Here is a 16,983-nt window from a genome sequence, read left to right on the forward strand (position 1 = left end):
TGTACATACTGTATATTATAATCATATAATTATATCAACATATAGTTCCATGCTATCAGTTTACTGAAATAAATTAAAGCACTCGTAAGTGCTATGGCAAAGAGGTATACATAAAGTAGCCCTAAATCGTTCCTGAGGTAATAGTTTATGAGCAATTAAGAATTAAACTTTGCTTATGCTCGATCAAAAATTGAAGACCAGCTCTACAGTGCTAATAACAAATCTTATGTCTGCCACAGCAGTCCAGTATTTGAAAACGATGTGGGTCACAGTTGTCTACTGTAAAAAGAAGAAACTCATATGAGTTATGACACAAAGTTACACATCACGATTTTTGGTATTACGTATTGCAGGTACGACAGGATATCTAGTGTGAGCTGTTACTTACATAATGTAACAGCAATAGCACTAATTGTTTTTCCTGAGATTACTTGTATGGAACTTTTAAGAAAAGTTTAAAATAATTTCAGCATTTCTTGGTGCAAAAATAAGGGTGAAGAAGTATTCTACGTAATTTTACATCTGTATACGTGCTTTTACCCCACAAATTGCAGAAAAAAAGTTAACAAAATGTAGATAATGTATTTGTGTATATGATATTGGTGTGGAACAGCTAGCTCTGCATTAGCAGTTACATAAGTATTAATGTGTAATCCTGAGATACAAACGATTTGTTTTTTGTGAGTCATATAGATTCTGGTTGAATGCTATTGACTTTCTAAAGCATGATTACAGTATGTACATCGACTTTGATCAAAAACCAATAAACCTGAGGTTAAATTAACATTTTCATAATTTATCATTAGAATTTTCTTTGCAATTGTTTTTAAAATAACAACAAATATATAAAACAACTTTACAATTTGATTTCCATAAACCACAGTTTATAAAGAGATGTATTTTTCTTATTAAAATAACAATATCAATAACTGTTTCTAGAAATCAGAATACTAGGCAGACGAAGCCAATAAAGTGTAGAAATAATCTGCACATTTTACCACACAAATACATTGTTGGCATTTAAGTATCTAAAATCACTTTGTACTCTGTTAATTAAAAACTGAAACAACAATTGCAGCTGTTTTTGTTCCAATAAAATAACTGTTGTTCTTTGAGGATTTGTTCCCAACTGTTGTACAAAACTGAGTCACTTGTGAGGCATATTTCAAAAAATTGTGAAATAATAATCCCTGATATATGTATAAAGATCATACACTGCTATGATTGTGCACAACATTCAGCTATGACAATCTAAACTATGACAACAGATAATCTAGTCAATTTCACATGGCACATACCACTTCTGTATAACATGAACGACTCATACTATTATTACATACATAATTACAACACAAAGGACATACATATGTTGACTCATAAGGAACTTGCCATTCATTAACACAACAAAGACTTCTGGAATAAACACTAGACGAGCTCTCTTAAATCTATAATATACTCCATGCAATTTTAATATTGTACACGTTTCAACACAAAGTCTGACACTGACATTCTTTTTCGAAAGGCCATTATGTATGTACGATGGAATCAGATCAGTTTCAACCACTTTGCATCAGGCACCAAAGAAGGCAACTGTGCACATAAAAATGGAAAATGCTTTATGGGACCCCATCCACACAAGGGGACATAAACGTGGCTCTGAAGGCCAGCTCCAAAGACTAAACTTACTTAACTTTCAACGGTTTAGAATGTGTATATTGGCACCTGAATAAACAACTAGCACTTCTGAATATTTTCGGGATGCAAAATGTTGAAATTTCTTGTATACGAAAAATTGTCTTTCACAAAAAAATGTAGAAACACTGTCACAAGGCCTCATGAATCTTTACAGTTTATTTCTTCTTGCTACTGATTCGTTTGTACTTTGTTGAGGACTTCGTAATTTTAAGAAACAGCGAAAGTAAAATATACATTAGCACAAGTGTTCAACAATTTTTAGCTAAATAATTTCTTCTCTCTCGTTACCAGATATCGCAAATGCTCCTAAACACATCAAAAAACTTTTTTTGTGCAGTACAGAGCAAAATTCTGATTTGAGGTACCTGCACGCAGGTTACTACATTTCTTTGTTTCGTTATTGCTAAAATGATCCGGAGAAACCCAGTGCTGCTTGTACGTACAGTCTTGTCAACTCGTCATAGTGCAGTCTTTGACACTCAGTCGTGCTCGCGAGGTTTGTAACCCTCTGTGAAAGGATCATAGTGAATCCAGTCTGTTTGAGATCAGCTGGGTACGAATTTCACTGAGCGCTATTCCTCGTCACTCATTAAAAAAAAACAATAAAAAAAGAAGAGTGATGAGCGAGCTCTTAAAGAAAAAGTACATTCGACACACACGGACAGCAAAAAAAAGAAAGGAGCGGAAACTGTCGTGTCCTTATCCCTCCAACAGGCCATTCAACCTGAATGTTTTATCTGCTTTCTGTGAATAAATTAAACAGGAATGGGAGTAATGAACATGTGTAGCTTATGAAGTAGCTTGCAGGAATTATAGGTGTGTTTGGGCATTCAGAAAACGTATACCAAGTATTTTATGGTGCCTTTGGTTTATGTAATAAAACAAATACTAATTTTTTCTCTAGTAAGACGGTCGGCGCGGTGGCTGGCGGGAGCAGCTGTTTCGATATAAATCTACTGGTCTCACTGGGCACCGACCCCCTTGTCGACTCGGCCAAAAGAGACAAATTATATATCAGACGACAATGCTTTCAATGCGCATGCATACTCGTAAACGGGACTGTATTATTAGTTTCAAATGTCATCCATATGCGATGAAAATCGTGAGACGACGTTTACGCGGGAACAAGATGCTACAAAGATGTCAGTGTATTGTCTGACAGTATTGAAAGGTGACGTCATTAACGACCAGAAACAAATGAATATATCCGAAGTGCTGAACCGATTTGTATCGAAACAGCTGCGCCACCAAGGCAAGAGTGTTCTTAAAGTTAGTCATGAGTACTGTAACAAATAAATTAGAATAACTGGGATATTTTCAAATACAGCGGGGAACAGTTTCAACTGGTGTACGGATATCTGGTTTAGGAAGGACCAGCGGAGAGACAAGTAATTACTGCTGTCAGCTACAAGTCTATGAAAATTTTGACGTCCTCCAGTTAGACACGAGTCCACTAACTGGAGCAGAACACTGTACAAATGCGCGTCTGAGCTCGCATTTCCTTATCTCACTCGGCTATAGGCTAGACGCAAAGTACCCTGAACAGTCGTTCTGACTAGCCTACAATTTGTCTGTAGTCACTCGCGGAGTCACTTCGCTTCACTTGTGAGAAGTCCCAGTGTTTTACTCGCGAGTGACGGAACGTTAAGCGACGGAAGTGTCCGACGGCACTTACGAGGCCCCCGCGTAGTGTATGACGGAGCTGTAGCGGATGGCGGGTTCGGCGGCTGCCGCTGCCGCGATGGACTTGAGGATCTGCTTGCAGCGCTTGCGGGGCGGCAGCGAACAGGCGTCGCGGCGGTCGGGCGACGCGGGGGCGGCGGGTACTGGCGATACGGGGTTGCTGGAGGGCGGCGTCAGCGGTGGCGACGGGCTGGAGGCGGCCAGGCACGCCGGCACGGGCAAGTCGTACGGCGTGGCGCGGCCGCGCATCGAACCCAGGGGCTCGGGGAACAGGTAGACGGGCGGCTCGCTCAGCGGCACGGCCGTGTCGGCGCGCGCGAAGTGCTCGTCGTCCTCGACGCTGGCGGGCGGCGTCAGGCTGCCGCCGACGCCCTCGGACGACGTCGCCGCCGCCACCGCCGCCAGCAGCACCGGGCTGACGCCGCCGCTGCCGCCCCCGGCGCCGGCGGGGACCGCCACCTGGCCCGCGTGGGCGGCCGGGACGGGCGCCGCCCCCGACGGCGGGTAGAAGTAGTAGTAGCACATGTCGCGCACGCTCACGGGGTTGCCCGCGTCGTCTTCCACCGACGCCGCCACCTCTGTCGCCTTGCGCGCCATCTCCGCCTCCAGACGAGGCTCCGGGGACGGCGCTGGTGGCGGAGGTAGGTGGTGCTGCGGCTGGCTCGGCTGGTGGTGTTGCTGCGGCTGCTGCTGGTGGTGGTGGTGCTGCTGCTGCGACGACGGCGTGTGCCACTGGTGCTGCGCGGAGCTCGCCGCCGGAGCTTGCTGCTGCTGCTGCTGCTGCTGCTGCTGAGGTTGCTGAGGTTGCTGCTGCTGCTGCTGCTGCTGTTGCTCCGAGTGGCTCTTGATGTGCACCTCCATCGCCTTCTTGGACGTGAACGTCTGGCTGCAGATGGTGCACTTGTACACCTTCTCGCCGTAGTGCGCCACTTGGTGCAGCTTGAGCACGTGGTTGTAGCCGAACGACTTGCCGCAGATGTCGCACGAGTACGGCTTCTCGCCCGTGTGCGTGCGCGTGTGCACCTTGAGCTGCTTGGAGCAGGTGAAGCCCTTGCCGCACGCCTTGCACACGTACGGCTTCTCGCCCGTGTGCGTCCGCATGTGGATGACGAGCTGGCCGCTCTGGATGAACGTCTTGGAGCACACCTGGCACTTGTGCGGCCGCTCGCCCGTGTGGATGCGCATGTGCCGGTGCAGCTTGCCGCTGTGCTCGAAGGCGCGCTCGCACACGTCGCACTTGTACGGCCGTTCCTTGGTGTGGATGCGCCGATGCACGCTCAGATTCTCCTTGACGGAGAAGGCCTTCTTGCAGAACTCGCACTGGTACGGCTTCTCGCCCGTGTGCGTGCGGAAGTGGCGCGTGAGGCGCGCCGGCACCGCGAACGTCTTGCCGCAGATGGTGCACGGGTAAGGGTCGTCGCCCTCCTTGCCGTGCGAGCGCACGTGGTTCTGGTAGGTGTTCTTCTGCGAGAACGTCTTCTGGCAGAAGGAGCACTGGAAGGCGCCGGCCGCGCCCTGCGCGCCCGCGACGGCCGACGCGGAGGCGGCGGAGGCGGAGGCCGCGACGGCGGCAGCCTGCTGGGCTGCCTTGCCCGCCTCCTCGAAGGCCTGCGTCAGCGAGAAGACGGGCAGGTCGGGGCTGCAGACGACGCGCTTAGGCGACAGCTCCTCGCCCTGCGGCGCCTGCAGCGGCGCCGAGCCGGGGCCGGGCGCGGGCGCCGGGCCCTGCCCCTGCGCCTGGCCCTCGCCGTTGAAGTAGCCCACCATGCCGGGCACGGGACTCCACAGCAGGTCTGCAACACGACACGAGGCCGGCGGTCACACCTGCCGCACTGCACTGCCACCGAAAGGGTGGCAAAATCGCGGTTGAACACAGCTTTACTAACCAATCCCTTACACCACGAATTTCAGTCATAAACAGACCGTATTCATATGAACTGTGATATACCTGAAGATGGTCATGACTGAAATCCGGTGTGTAAAAGCTGTATACACCAAAGTGCAACCACGATTTTTCAACAATTTTTAAAAGTTCCAAATCACACTGGAACAGAATAAAACTAGCTATCTCAAGCGCCCTCAGCATTTCGTCCACCAATTCACTGAAACAATAAATAATATCTACACGCACTCTGCTGTGACTTAGTGGCCTACGAGGGACAGAGAATACAAGCAAATTCTAATTCTACTACCTTTGCCTACAGGAAGAGAGCCTCGGTATCATTTACAAGGAAAACAAATTTTAGTGAAAACAATATGATTCTGAGTAGCCTATAAAGGCGAAAAATGCGATAATGACGAGCAAGAGACACGACTGAAGGGTAGCAAAGTAGCTTCATTATATATATATATATATATATAGTCAAAATTTTTAAAAAGTACAGGAAAATATACCGTGCCTCAATGGTAAAGTGCCAGTTTGCGGACCTAAATTTGATCTCTGGAAATGTCTATTGATCTATTGATGCACCGTGATTCGAGTCCACGTTAACTTTAGGTGCCCTGTAAGTGGTTGGGCAAATTACAATAGGTGCAGCACGAGAGCAATGGCGTAGTAGCTTGTTCACACAAATTTCCGGCTTGCAGCCTGTCGTCATTTAATTCATCGCATCACATTTCGTCTGGGCAGTCATCTTCAGGTCAGCTATCAGTCTTCGATGCCTAGTAAAAACATCGATTTTGCAACTTATTCATCATTTCTGATAGCAGAATACTGTGGACAGGAACACAAGTCGTGACCAGACGCGTAACCAGCGCTACTTCATTTGAAAGAAAGGAAGCTGCGTTAAGTTTTTAATGTTGAACTGAGCATACGCTTATTGCTGCTTCAGGTCGCTAAACAACAATAAAGCACTTATTATAAAAACTTTGTTGGTACTCTGTTAACATTAGAGTCCTGTCCGCGACGAACTCACTGAAAACGGTGCACAAACTCGTATTGAGAAATAGTGGCGAAGAAAATAGGCTTTTCACAGTACCGTTCCAGCGTTTTCTTAAGAGATTTAGGGAACGAAGGAAAACCTAAATCAGGCTGTGGTTTACAAAGCTCTTCCACGCCAGAAGGTATAGTGGGTAGAACCACTGTTCTCTTGAATACGAGTGTAATGTCTTGAAGTCACTCGCCAGTGTGCGACTGCTTTTTCCTCTATTATTTTTGAGCTCCACCGTTGCTGTCATGCGGTTTAAAGGGACTGACGACCTGATAGAATAACTACGGCAGAGAGACTGACATAGTCTTCGTTGTCACCGAGAAAAAAATCTGTTAGAGCACAGTATAAATGTATGGTACGTTAAACAAGTTTCAGTCAATTTTACAATCACAATAAAGTAAAGAAGTCCCGTAAAGCCTTTAGATACATCTACACGCATTTAACGGATACATTTGTATATCCGTAGTTCATGTTTTAAATCATTTTATCAAACCACGTATGCGGCCTCGAAGAATGGGTATATTTTTCTGAACATTTACCTTTATCGTGACATCACGGGATATACTTTCTTTCTACATCTTTTACGGATTCTAATAACAGACAAAATGGACTGTTCGTGCATTATTACGCACATAGCGTGGTAGGGATGTGTCTCCGACCCACGTGAAATTGACACACCGGATGAACAACAGTTGGCCTGGTAGAATGACTGGACGGAGTGATCCGACATTCGTCTGCACAGAATCCTGGCTGGTACCCCGTCCCTGCCTCAAGAGAACACACAGAAAAAAAGTTGAGAACATCATTTTTGTGATTCGTAGACGAGCGTTGTGGTGTACAGTCAGTAATAGTGTTGAGCACCGAATAAAAACAAAATCTGATACCCGGGATGGTGGAGTGCCAACTAGGTGAGAATCAAGAACAAGTAGTGTTATTTGCGATAACTACATTCTCAACAGAACACGCATCCGTGTTTGAGACGGGAATTAGAATCTGTGGTGCCTTTTTAACAGAAAGTTATGATTCAGTTCTAAATAGCCTTACCAGCAGACGCTACCTCACATTGGCCAAATGTCCAGTAAAAGAGAATAAAATTTTTCTTTTATGTAGTGCTAAAGGTATCTGAAGCTTTCCAGACGGCTATGAGGACACATTCAGGACGAAACGAACCACCAGAGTAGTTTAGGACGGGAAGAGGTCGTATTTCGCTGTCACCACACACGTCGAGAACCGAGTGTGTAACTCACATTTCTTAATGTTCCACCGACGCGGTATCCTCCACCAGCAGATCGTAGGTACGGAAGTCCAACATTCAGATCGGCTAAACTGTCGGAAACACAAACTTAGCGATCACTAGCACTGCCACCAACGGCCAACGCCACACCTCCTCGCGAGCCCGCACTCCGCGCACGGAACACAGTTCAACACTCGCGGCCGACGGGCGCGACTGGGAATCGCAGGCGATTTCGGCGCGCGGCGATCGACGGAAAGTCTTTATATACGAATAAACCGTGGTGCACGTATACGCACTGGGGGTATGCGCGCAGGTGTGTGCGCGTTGGGGGCGGACTGGAAAGGGCTGTCCCACGCAATGGGGGTAAACCACCCCCTACGCGCGCGCACGCGCAACCGCCGTGCGCCCACGTTGTCGCCCCAAGGCTGTGGGGGTGGCGCGGCAAATGGGAACGACAATCGCATGCTGCCACACTACTGAAGGGAAGCGCTCGTTACGGATGATAATCTTCACAGTTATACATGCAGTTAGACGGCCCTATGCGACAAAAATATCAATTGTTGGTGATGACTGAGTACCGAGATTAATACGCATCCTGAAAGTTCGTAGGACAACACCTTACGGAAGAACGGTAAGTGTTCTTACCGGTGGACGTCGTCGGCTTGTACGCGAGCAGGAGATGCCTGATCCATTCCTTCTGCGTCTTCTCCCAAATGTCCTCCATGGTCGGTGTAGCAGTAGCGCATTCGGACTAGACCGGGACCGTCGGTGGTGAGAAACGTCCAACAACGTCGACAACAATGTTGACAGCTCGACCGCCGGGCACGAGAGCAGGCCAGCTCTGACCGCGTCCAGAAGGAGAACGCACGCCACTGACGCCCCTGTCCAGTGAGAGCCGCGGGGGGAACACTACAGTGCTTGTCAGAGTAGTTCGAAGAACTGAGGAGAAAAGTCTCGCGTCCCGTCGAGTCGACTAGTCCTAGTCGCGGTCGGGAGGGGGGAGGGACCCTTCCCGCGGGTCCGTGTGGGATAGACCCGTGCTGCTGGTACGTGCCGGGAAAAAACATATATATATGAAAAGTTTACAGGCCAGAGGGTGTGTTGTGTGCGTCGTGGAGGGGGGTGGGGGTGTGGTGGGAGGCGCGTCCAGGGGTGGAGTGCCACAGGATAGGGTGAGGGGGGGGGGAAGGGGGGCGGGGGGTTGGCGGTGCCTGGCGGTGGTGGGGAGGATCCCGGCTGGGTGAGTGGGGGTTGGGGGGGGGGGGGGAAGCGCGCGCAGATACATCACTTTTTGGCGGCGGGGCCATTGAGCGCGCGCTACGTCACGGGCTGAGCTCCACGTGCCGGGCCGGGAAGTGGGAGAGCGCTCCTTGGGGCAGGTCAGGCGCAGCAGAGCCACACCGCACGCGTGCGCCGGCCTAGCTGCGCTCTCACTGCGACGCGGCGCTGCCCACTGCGGCCGGCCGGCGACTGCCCTCTTGCAGCGAGCACGGTCCACTCCTTACCTCTGCCTCCTCTGGCACGGTGGCTGCAACGTTCACACCTGTTACTGTGCCAGTGAACGAGTCCTTGGGGAAGTACAACTATCTGGCACCTATCACTTTTCTATTATAAGATTCTACGACACGTTTTGGAGTTACTGCTTCATTATCAGGTACTTTTTTGTGACAGTTTGGTCTGACCACCTGCGGAACCGTCTTGCAATGTCCGTATGCTGCTGTTCGAACTCGAGTGTACACTCTACTGCTATTTTTTTTCTTAATATTTCACTATCTAGTTATGAAACGGGAATATTTCAACGTAACGAAAACAATAACAAAGCAGTGCCAATCTCAGTTATGTTCATTTAATGCTATTTCATAACTGATTACTTATTACAGGGACGCTTGTGATATGGTAATGTTGATTCCTTGTTTTGGCCACCTTCAGAGCTTATCGGCTTGGTTACGGTGTAGCACGTCCATTGCGTCGCCACGTATCTCTCCTTCAACTCTGAAATCGGCAAGTATTGATGGTGACGGTGTTGAAGTGTTTAACAGTAACCAATTCGGAAAGACATGAAGATGACCCCTAATGGCCAGAACCAGTGAGTAACTATAATACAGTGCAGTTGCAAGTTTTAGTAAATAGCTTTTCAGTGCTTGTTATGTCTCTCGATATACATTACTTCTGCCCTTTATGTTATGTCCAATTGTATAACCTCATTTTAAACTTTCGCTGATAGGCAGATGACGCGCTTTCGTGTAGCTTTCACTATTTTTGAGCTACGAGCATTCAGATGAATGTGGCTGGTAACCAGTATCTGACGTTTCTCGACACCAAGAATATAAGATCTTAAAGTACGAATGTGCCCGATTGATAATTTACATTTTTGCCGTCTAATTTCAAAGTGTAATAATGGAGTAGCACGGCAGGTAACCTAAATAGTTGTGGTGCTGCTACAAGTATCAAACGTGCGAAGGATTCAGGCCTTAAGGAATGCGGAGGTGAACCGGTAGCCTGAAGTTCACACTGTGATTATCGTAATATCAGAGCGTATTCATTGAAGATATCGATGTTATACAATAACTTCTTTTTATGATTTAGCAGACCTTTCAACGCTATTCCCGTAAATTTCGTTTCAGAGAATGTGCAAGAAAGTGTAACAGCGCTCTCTACCTGGCGTGGGATGTGGTCAATTAGAACGCATGCACAGAACAAAGTTCGTGCATGTTGGCCAATGAGGGTTCTCCTTGCTGCGTATTAGAAATTGGCTCGAGAGTGATATGAGAGGTGTAAACAGGTATAAAGTGGGACAAGAACACACAAAGCCATTTCACTTAGATCTGAGATTAAAAAATGCCTCGCTATGGAGTGGAAGATACAAAATTGGTAGTACGGAAATTCATGGGGTTGTAGCTTCCAGCTATGCTACGCTTCCTTTAAACATTATATATAGAGGCTATTTTTGGAGACTTTACTCATAAATGAGAGAGGAAAACTATAAAAAGAAACGTCAAATTGTCGATATCAATAATTTCACCAACTTTACATTCATCGTAATCGTAAACAGACTGTTCATTACCAGCTACACGTTTCCTTTCTTTTTGTCCCTCTGCATAGTCTTTCGGACGAGGATGAGAGTCTTAACAACGAGCGAAGCAATTCAGACATGATTTCATGGATGCGATCTAGTATACGGAACCACATAACCGAGTGATAAATACCACCAATTTGCTTGCTGCAACAAGAATACTTAGAGGAATATCTGTGTTTTCCGCGCTAGAAAAGAGAGGTCAGTTTTTGATCTCAATATTTTTGTCTTTCCTACACAAACAAGACGCGTTGCAGAAGAGAAACAGAAACACACACACACACATTCGCACGACTGTATACTGACAGCAGCTGTGTGATCCTTGCGCCCGTACTGCTGTTGCAGCCACAGACATAGGGCATTGCACGTAGTATACCCGCCAGGCGCCATGGGCGTACGTTTCAACGGCTACCTCAGCACAAGCACTAAACTACGGCTCTTTATCCGACAAAAAGCTCTGACGTGTAGCTACCAGTCAAAAGCAATAAATTTACAATGGTTTTGGACTATCATGGACCTGCTTTGTATGGTAATATGCAAATCGCTAGTGTGCGATCACAGTTCGCCTGTATACGGAGAGAAAGAACACTCTCCAGGATCCAGTGCTGGTTTGCAACGACTGTGCCTGCGAAACTAACTAACCTCGGAAGATGCACTAGTGCGCTTGCTGCATGTCGTTAAACAGAGCTGCTGCGAAAACTTCCACGTTCTTTCCAGCACAGCTGGCCAAGCACGGTTGGCGAAAGTTTCCCAAGTTGAATGAAAAACGTGCAGTAGCGCAGGAAATTGAGCACCGAGTTTTCAGATTACCTTAACAAGTCCTGTAATAGGAATAGATAAACAAAGGACATTACATCGTGTCCATAGCTTAAAGAAAACGTAGATACAAGAAGACAAAGAAAAGCCGTAGTGAGATGTGTTTCGCGTCATAATATTTCGAACAGTTTAAAGAGTATTTTCAGTACTTTCACAGTATGTTACACTTGTGTGTAGTAATTTTTGTAGCAATAGTACTGATATATAATTTACATTTGAGGTTACTAATACCGCTACCACCACCAAAACACTACTACTAGTAGGAATAGTAGTAGTAGAAGAAGAAGAAGAAGAAGAAGAAGAATAGCACAAAAATGATAACTGTAGATGCATGAACGGTTAATACAAGAGTCGGTGATACGTACTCTGATTGAAGTTCAATACTTTCCTCGTTTGCGTAATCTACTTACGAAACTCTCATTCACGCGTAAAATACTATCACGCGTTTCATAATGTATCTCCAAGTGATTAATAAAATTCTGAATTAAATCCCTGTTTCTTTCACTTGCGCTAAAATTGTGTATTTCGTTGCTTCGACTGATTAATATCGTAAATAATAAAGTATTGAGGAAAATTGCTTTCACAATGAAACAGAGAAACAACTGTTATGAAATAGATCAGAATCTTCAGGCTCCCAGCAGGTCCCTTATCTTTACCGAGCTGACCAGGCACGTGTCACGACCGCTTCGATACCTCAGTGGATCAGAATCTCTGCCCTCTTCAGCAAACTCTTGCAGAAGGCTCCCGAAATGCAGGCGCCTGCGTTCGAGGTCCCCTCGCCCACAGCTCGATTACGACACGAAGCTGGTTAGATGAAATCAGCAGCTTGAAGATTTGAATACAAGAAGCCAGAGATTCCGATACCTTGAAAATTTTTCAATGGCTTTCGGAAGCAATCAAGAAAATAGTTAGTGGAGATATTTAAAGAAATGACAAGAAAAAATTCTCGTTCTACAAGCAGAAGAGAAAATGCTAGGGTAGACAAAGGCTAGAGTGCATGACAGATGTTAGTTACGTAGACATAAAAAGATTATCACAATACTGGAAGAGATAGAGTAGAAAGATTGGTAATCTAAAAAAAGAAAGTAACATTACCACTTTTTCCCTTATTTATCAAAACGTCTACAGACATTGGCCACGTCATATCTAATTCTGTTTTATATGTGAAACTAACGTATTTTATGTGTTCTACGCCTCACTGTGACAGAATCCTCTTTTTGTGTGGAATTTTTCTCTTTTTACATATGAGTTCACATCTGAGACGGTTGTATCTGTAACCTCCCTCATCTGACGAGTCCGTTATTAAGGACGGCATCAGGTGTTGGTTTCGCAACACAGACCAGTTCATTATGATGCAATGTGATTACTGTTTTTTTTACTATGATTTAAGCGACAGAGGTAGCTTTAAAATACCGAAGGGGGCGAAATTAGGAAATAGCTAAGTCGTGAAATAAAGCGCTTATTTTGAATATTACTTTCCTCAATTATTTGTTAGATATATCCCATTCTCAATCTTCCCCTATAGTTTTCAAGTTACTCCTTGACGTCTTCATACAAGTCATATCATCCCAATCCTTGTCAGTGTTTCCCACATGTTCCTTTCATCACCGATTCTGCAGAGAACCTCCTCATTTCTTACTTAATCATTCACCTATTTTCCAATTCCTTTCTGTAGCAACATCTCTCAGATGCTTCCATTCTCCTCTTTTCTGCGACCTGTCTGTGTAAGGTTTTGTCCTGGCCTCCCTGCCTCCCCTCCCCCCTCCACTGATAAAACAAAAAATATCAGTGCATATATTATTTCACTGTATTATTTCGCTGATTTACTCACTGCCGAACCAGTCGCTTAATTTGTGCAGGTTTATCGATAGGGAAAAATCTTATTGCTTTATTTCTGTTATCTATGGCTAACGACGAAGTTGGTATTTTCTATCGATTGCGGGACGAAGAAGAATCCTAATGGTGGTCGTGGTGGTTAGTGTTTAACGTCCCGTCGACAACGAGGTCATTAGAGACAGAGCGCAAGCTCGGGTTAGGGAAGGATTGGGAAGGAAATCGGCCGTGCCCTTTCAAAGGAACCATCCCGGCACTGGCCTGAATTGATTTAGGGAAATCATGGAAAACCTAAATCAGGATGGCCGGAGACGGGATTGAACCGTCGTCCACCCACATGCGAGTCCAGTGTGCTAAATCCCAACGGCCTTTCATGCTTAAATACGTCGATCTGGAGAGGAATTCCAAAAGGATACTAGTTTAGGGAGACTGTAAGAATACGACATGGCTTACAGTTACGAAGCAAGGGTTCTCTCATCCGTCCTCACCAGTGCTCTAGAGTTTGCAGCAGCTGGTGTCACTCTCCATTATAAATACGGTCGGTGGCCGCTCTACGATCGCTACATGTGCACCGCACTGAGCCACAGGGCCTAAGTTTGCGCAGGACACGCAGTATCTAGGGCCGCCAGTCCCTCAGACGGCCTCCGCTGATGGCATGCAACGAATCTGAAGGTCACGGATCGGGCTATCTCCCGATTCTTTCTGTACGCAAGGCTGGAGCGGCTTCGCGATAAGGATTGCGTGGGTGGACCAACGCACCAATAGCGGCGCCGGGAGTTTTGATGCCGAGAAGTCGTGAGGCAAGCGGCCCACTTCTCAGAGAAGACTTATCATTGGCGACCCGACTTTTTAAAAGGTCATGCAATGTGTGGTTGATATTTCTATATTGCACAACAGAGATCCCACGGAGAAAAAAAAATGGTACATGTGTCTCTAATACACTGGAATGATCTGAAATACAATGTAATCACAATATCTAAATTTCGCACATTTTGACTCTTAGTGTGATAGGAGTCAGTTACTTACTTTCATACTGTGTTGCCCCAACAGTACCGAGTATTTGCATAAAGAACGAAGAGATACAAAAATCGAAATGCCCATTAAAAAAAATAGGAATCTGTGCAGTTCAGAGCAGTTCATATCAATAACGTAGTGCTGACCGGGTAAAAGATTCTGTATGTGTTTAATATTTATGATCTTCTTAAATCATTAAGATGTATAAGACGTGATGGAGACACTGTTACAACTTTCAAATAATTGCAGTAGCCACCATTGTGGTCTCACAGGGGAAGTGAAATATTCTATAATAACAATAATATTTTGTATTTATTTGTTTCTACATGACATAAACTGCCCAACGAACTGTGTTCCAGCACTAGCCATGCAGTGGGCAGATATTTTCAATTAATCTTTTTTTTTTCAAAATTATGAATCGTGATAAGGCCTTAAAATATTACTTTGGTCGAAGGAATACATTTTGACAGATATTAGAAAATAATTAAAATGTGCATGCGTAAGCAGACTGAATTTCAATATTCATGCTATCAGTGTTCTGCAGAATGTTAAGGTTTCCTCATTTCTCATAACCTCTCAACAGTTTCCCTAATTGAAAGGAATCAAGTTTTGAGAAGAAATTTATAGAAAAATGCTAGGAATAGAAGCACAGACTGTTAGTCACAGCATGACTGGGAGTAATGACGAACCCGCGTGGGTTTCGAATAGCCATTAAACTGAAGTACCTTGTTCGAGTTTCACAATACGCGGCACACAGTCTGCCTGCAAGCGGAAGAACGAGCAGGCGAGTCCTCACTCCGCCTATCCAGCTACGTAACAGGGAGCACTTACTGGCGGTTGCACGGAGTTAAACCGCTCCTTGCGCAGCGCGTCTTTTAAACCAGTGGCGACACAGCACACAGACGGGCCTGGGCAGAGTTTACCCTCCACTAAATGCGTTACAGCCATGTGGAGGAAAGAATAACTAGGAGAAGAAACGAGCACGAACAGAACACAAGTAAATCAGCGCACGCTACACTACCCAGGAAGTAATTCTTAGTCATCCGTTACGGTTTACCTGGTTGTGCCACTTCCTCTACCACAAGCACTGATCGCTCTTTTGTTTACAACGCGATGTTTCTCCCACATGTATCGTCTAATAATATCAACACCACTGCATCTACTGTGTCGTTGACGTATTATAAACCAGCATTGTACATAATATCACTCAGCATCACTTTCCAAACGAATGTGGTTCTTCGCCCCTTCGCATTTCTCCCACAACATCAGTACAAAAAAGTACAATAGGACAAATATAACAGGTGAGGCTATGAATGTCCAAATAAGAGCAACACGCTTCGCGACTGGAGCTGAATGGACGATGGATGGATCCCGAGCAAGGCAAAGCAAGAGCTTGAATAAATAATCTCATTAAACCCTTGTGGGTTTTCTGCCTAGTCATCTAACACGACACTTAAAATGCTAAAATAACTGATGTTTTAGTGGTATTGCAGCAGCTTTCTGTTAAGGCACAACGGCCTCTCTCGGGCCACAAAGTCTATAGCCTGAGTAAGGTAGGTGCAAAAGTGCCTAAAAGTCGGTTATTTTAGCGTTTTATGTATACTGTAAGACGACGTGGCAGTACACTCACAAGGACTTTAATAGAAAGTGTTCCGAAAGGTTCGATACACAGTCTTCAGGAAGAAAAATCTGTGAGTGTACTTGAATAACACACGCAGCCGAACAGAGAGCTTATCTTGTTGCTTCACACACCAGTGGTAAGTGGAGTACGAGCTAAGGGACGAAGACCAGCGGCGTCCGGCATAGGCAGCAACGCGCACGTGGATCGCGGGACAGCATACAACAGCGGGGCGCAGGCGGTGTGGCTGCGACCGACACCCACCTCTCGGCGGCGTGGCGGAGTTTCGGCAGGTGCAGCGGAGCACAGGAGCACAGGTGTGGCTGAAGCGGCGGCCGAGCAGCGTGCTGCTGTCACGGCGACTGGCGCACGCAGCACGCACTGCCACGCAGCGCGCAGCACAGCAGCGCCGGGCCAGCGCCCGCGCACGTGCGCCCGGGACCAGCCAACCCCTCTGCACCCCGCAACAACCCCCTAACGGCCAGTACTGCCCGTCATTGTTCCCGAATAACACTGAGCTGTTGTTCCTACCCAAAACCCCACTACAGGCGCATTTATTTGAACTACGTCGGTCATAAAGTCTGCGAGATATCGTGATCGTTATCAAACAACACAGGTAGTCATAATATTCGACTATATTATGGTGCAATATGTTTGAAATTCTTAGAAAAGTAGGTCTAAATTAGCCTGTAGTGTACGTAAAGTACAATAGGTACTGACATTCGAGGAAAGGGTAAGAATGGCAGACCTAGAGAGAAGCATTTGGATTCCGAATGACGAAAGGCAGAGATATAGTTTCCCTTACTGTTCAACATCTATATCGAAGAAGCAATCAGAGATTAATATGCAGGGTGTCACAAAATGACACCAACAAACTTTAAGGATATGTTCCTTCTACAGAAACAAGTAAAAAATATCTAGGAAACATGGGCTCTAAAGTGCGTATCTTAGGACGTACGAGCACTTGTTCATCTCTGATACTATGAAACAGATCTTTTCTACTGCAAGGTTCTTGGGAGGAGGAAATATTGACCAAAACAAGGAAAAAAACGTCTAGTAAACATGGAGTGTAAAATAGAGGTCTAAA

General features: G+C 45.9%; 1 protein-coding gene across 2 annotated transcripts; it reads right to left on the reverse strand.

Moving 5' to 3' along the window:
- Positions 1–356: 356 nt before the first annotated feature.
- LOC126272608 (Krueppel homolog 1-like) lies at positions 357–8,576 on the reverse strand. Of its 2 annotated transcripts, none has more exons than XM_049975551.1 (2): positions 8,188–8,576; positions 357–5,171 (listed from the first exon to the last, which is right to left on the reverse strand). In XM_049975551.1, the coding sequence occupies exons 1-2, from the start codon at positions 8,264–8,266 to the stop codon at positions 3,367–3,369; spliced, it is 1,884 nt and encodes a 627-aa protein (XP_049831508.1). In that variant the 5' UTR covers positions 8,267–8,576; the 3' UTR covers positions 357–3,366. The 2 variants fall into 2 exon arrangements, with proteins under 2 accessions (XP_049831508.1, XP_049831509.1); XM_049975552.1 differs by having other exon boundaries at positions 7,556–8,280.
- Positions 8,577–16,983: the final 8,407 nt, after the last annotated feature.

Source organism: Schistocerca gregaria, chromosome 5, assembly GCF_023897955.1.
Source record: "Schistocerca gregaria isolate iqSchGreg1 chromosome 5, iqSchGreg1.2, whole genome shotgun sequence".
NCBI classification, from domain to species: Eukaryota; Metazoa; Arthropoda; class Insecta; order Orthoptera; family Acrididae; genus Schistocerca; species Schistocerca gregaria.

Excerpts from the sequence above, each read along its gene's own strand:
- LOC126272608 (XM_049975551.1), bottom strand. The coding sequence starts at position 8,266 with ATGGAGGACATTTGGGAGAAGACGCAGAAGGAATGGATCAGGCATCTC. Across the intron at positions 5,172-8,187 it reads CAAGCCGACGACGTCCACCG|ACCTGCTGTGGAGTCCCGTG; the intron begins GTAAGAACACTT and ends GTCGTGTTGCAG.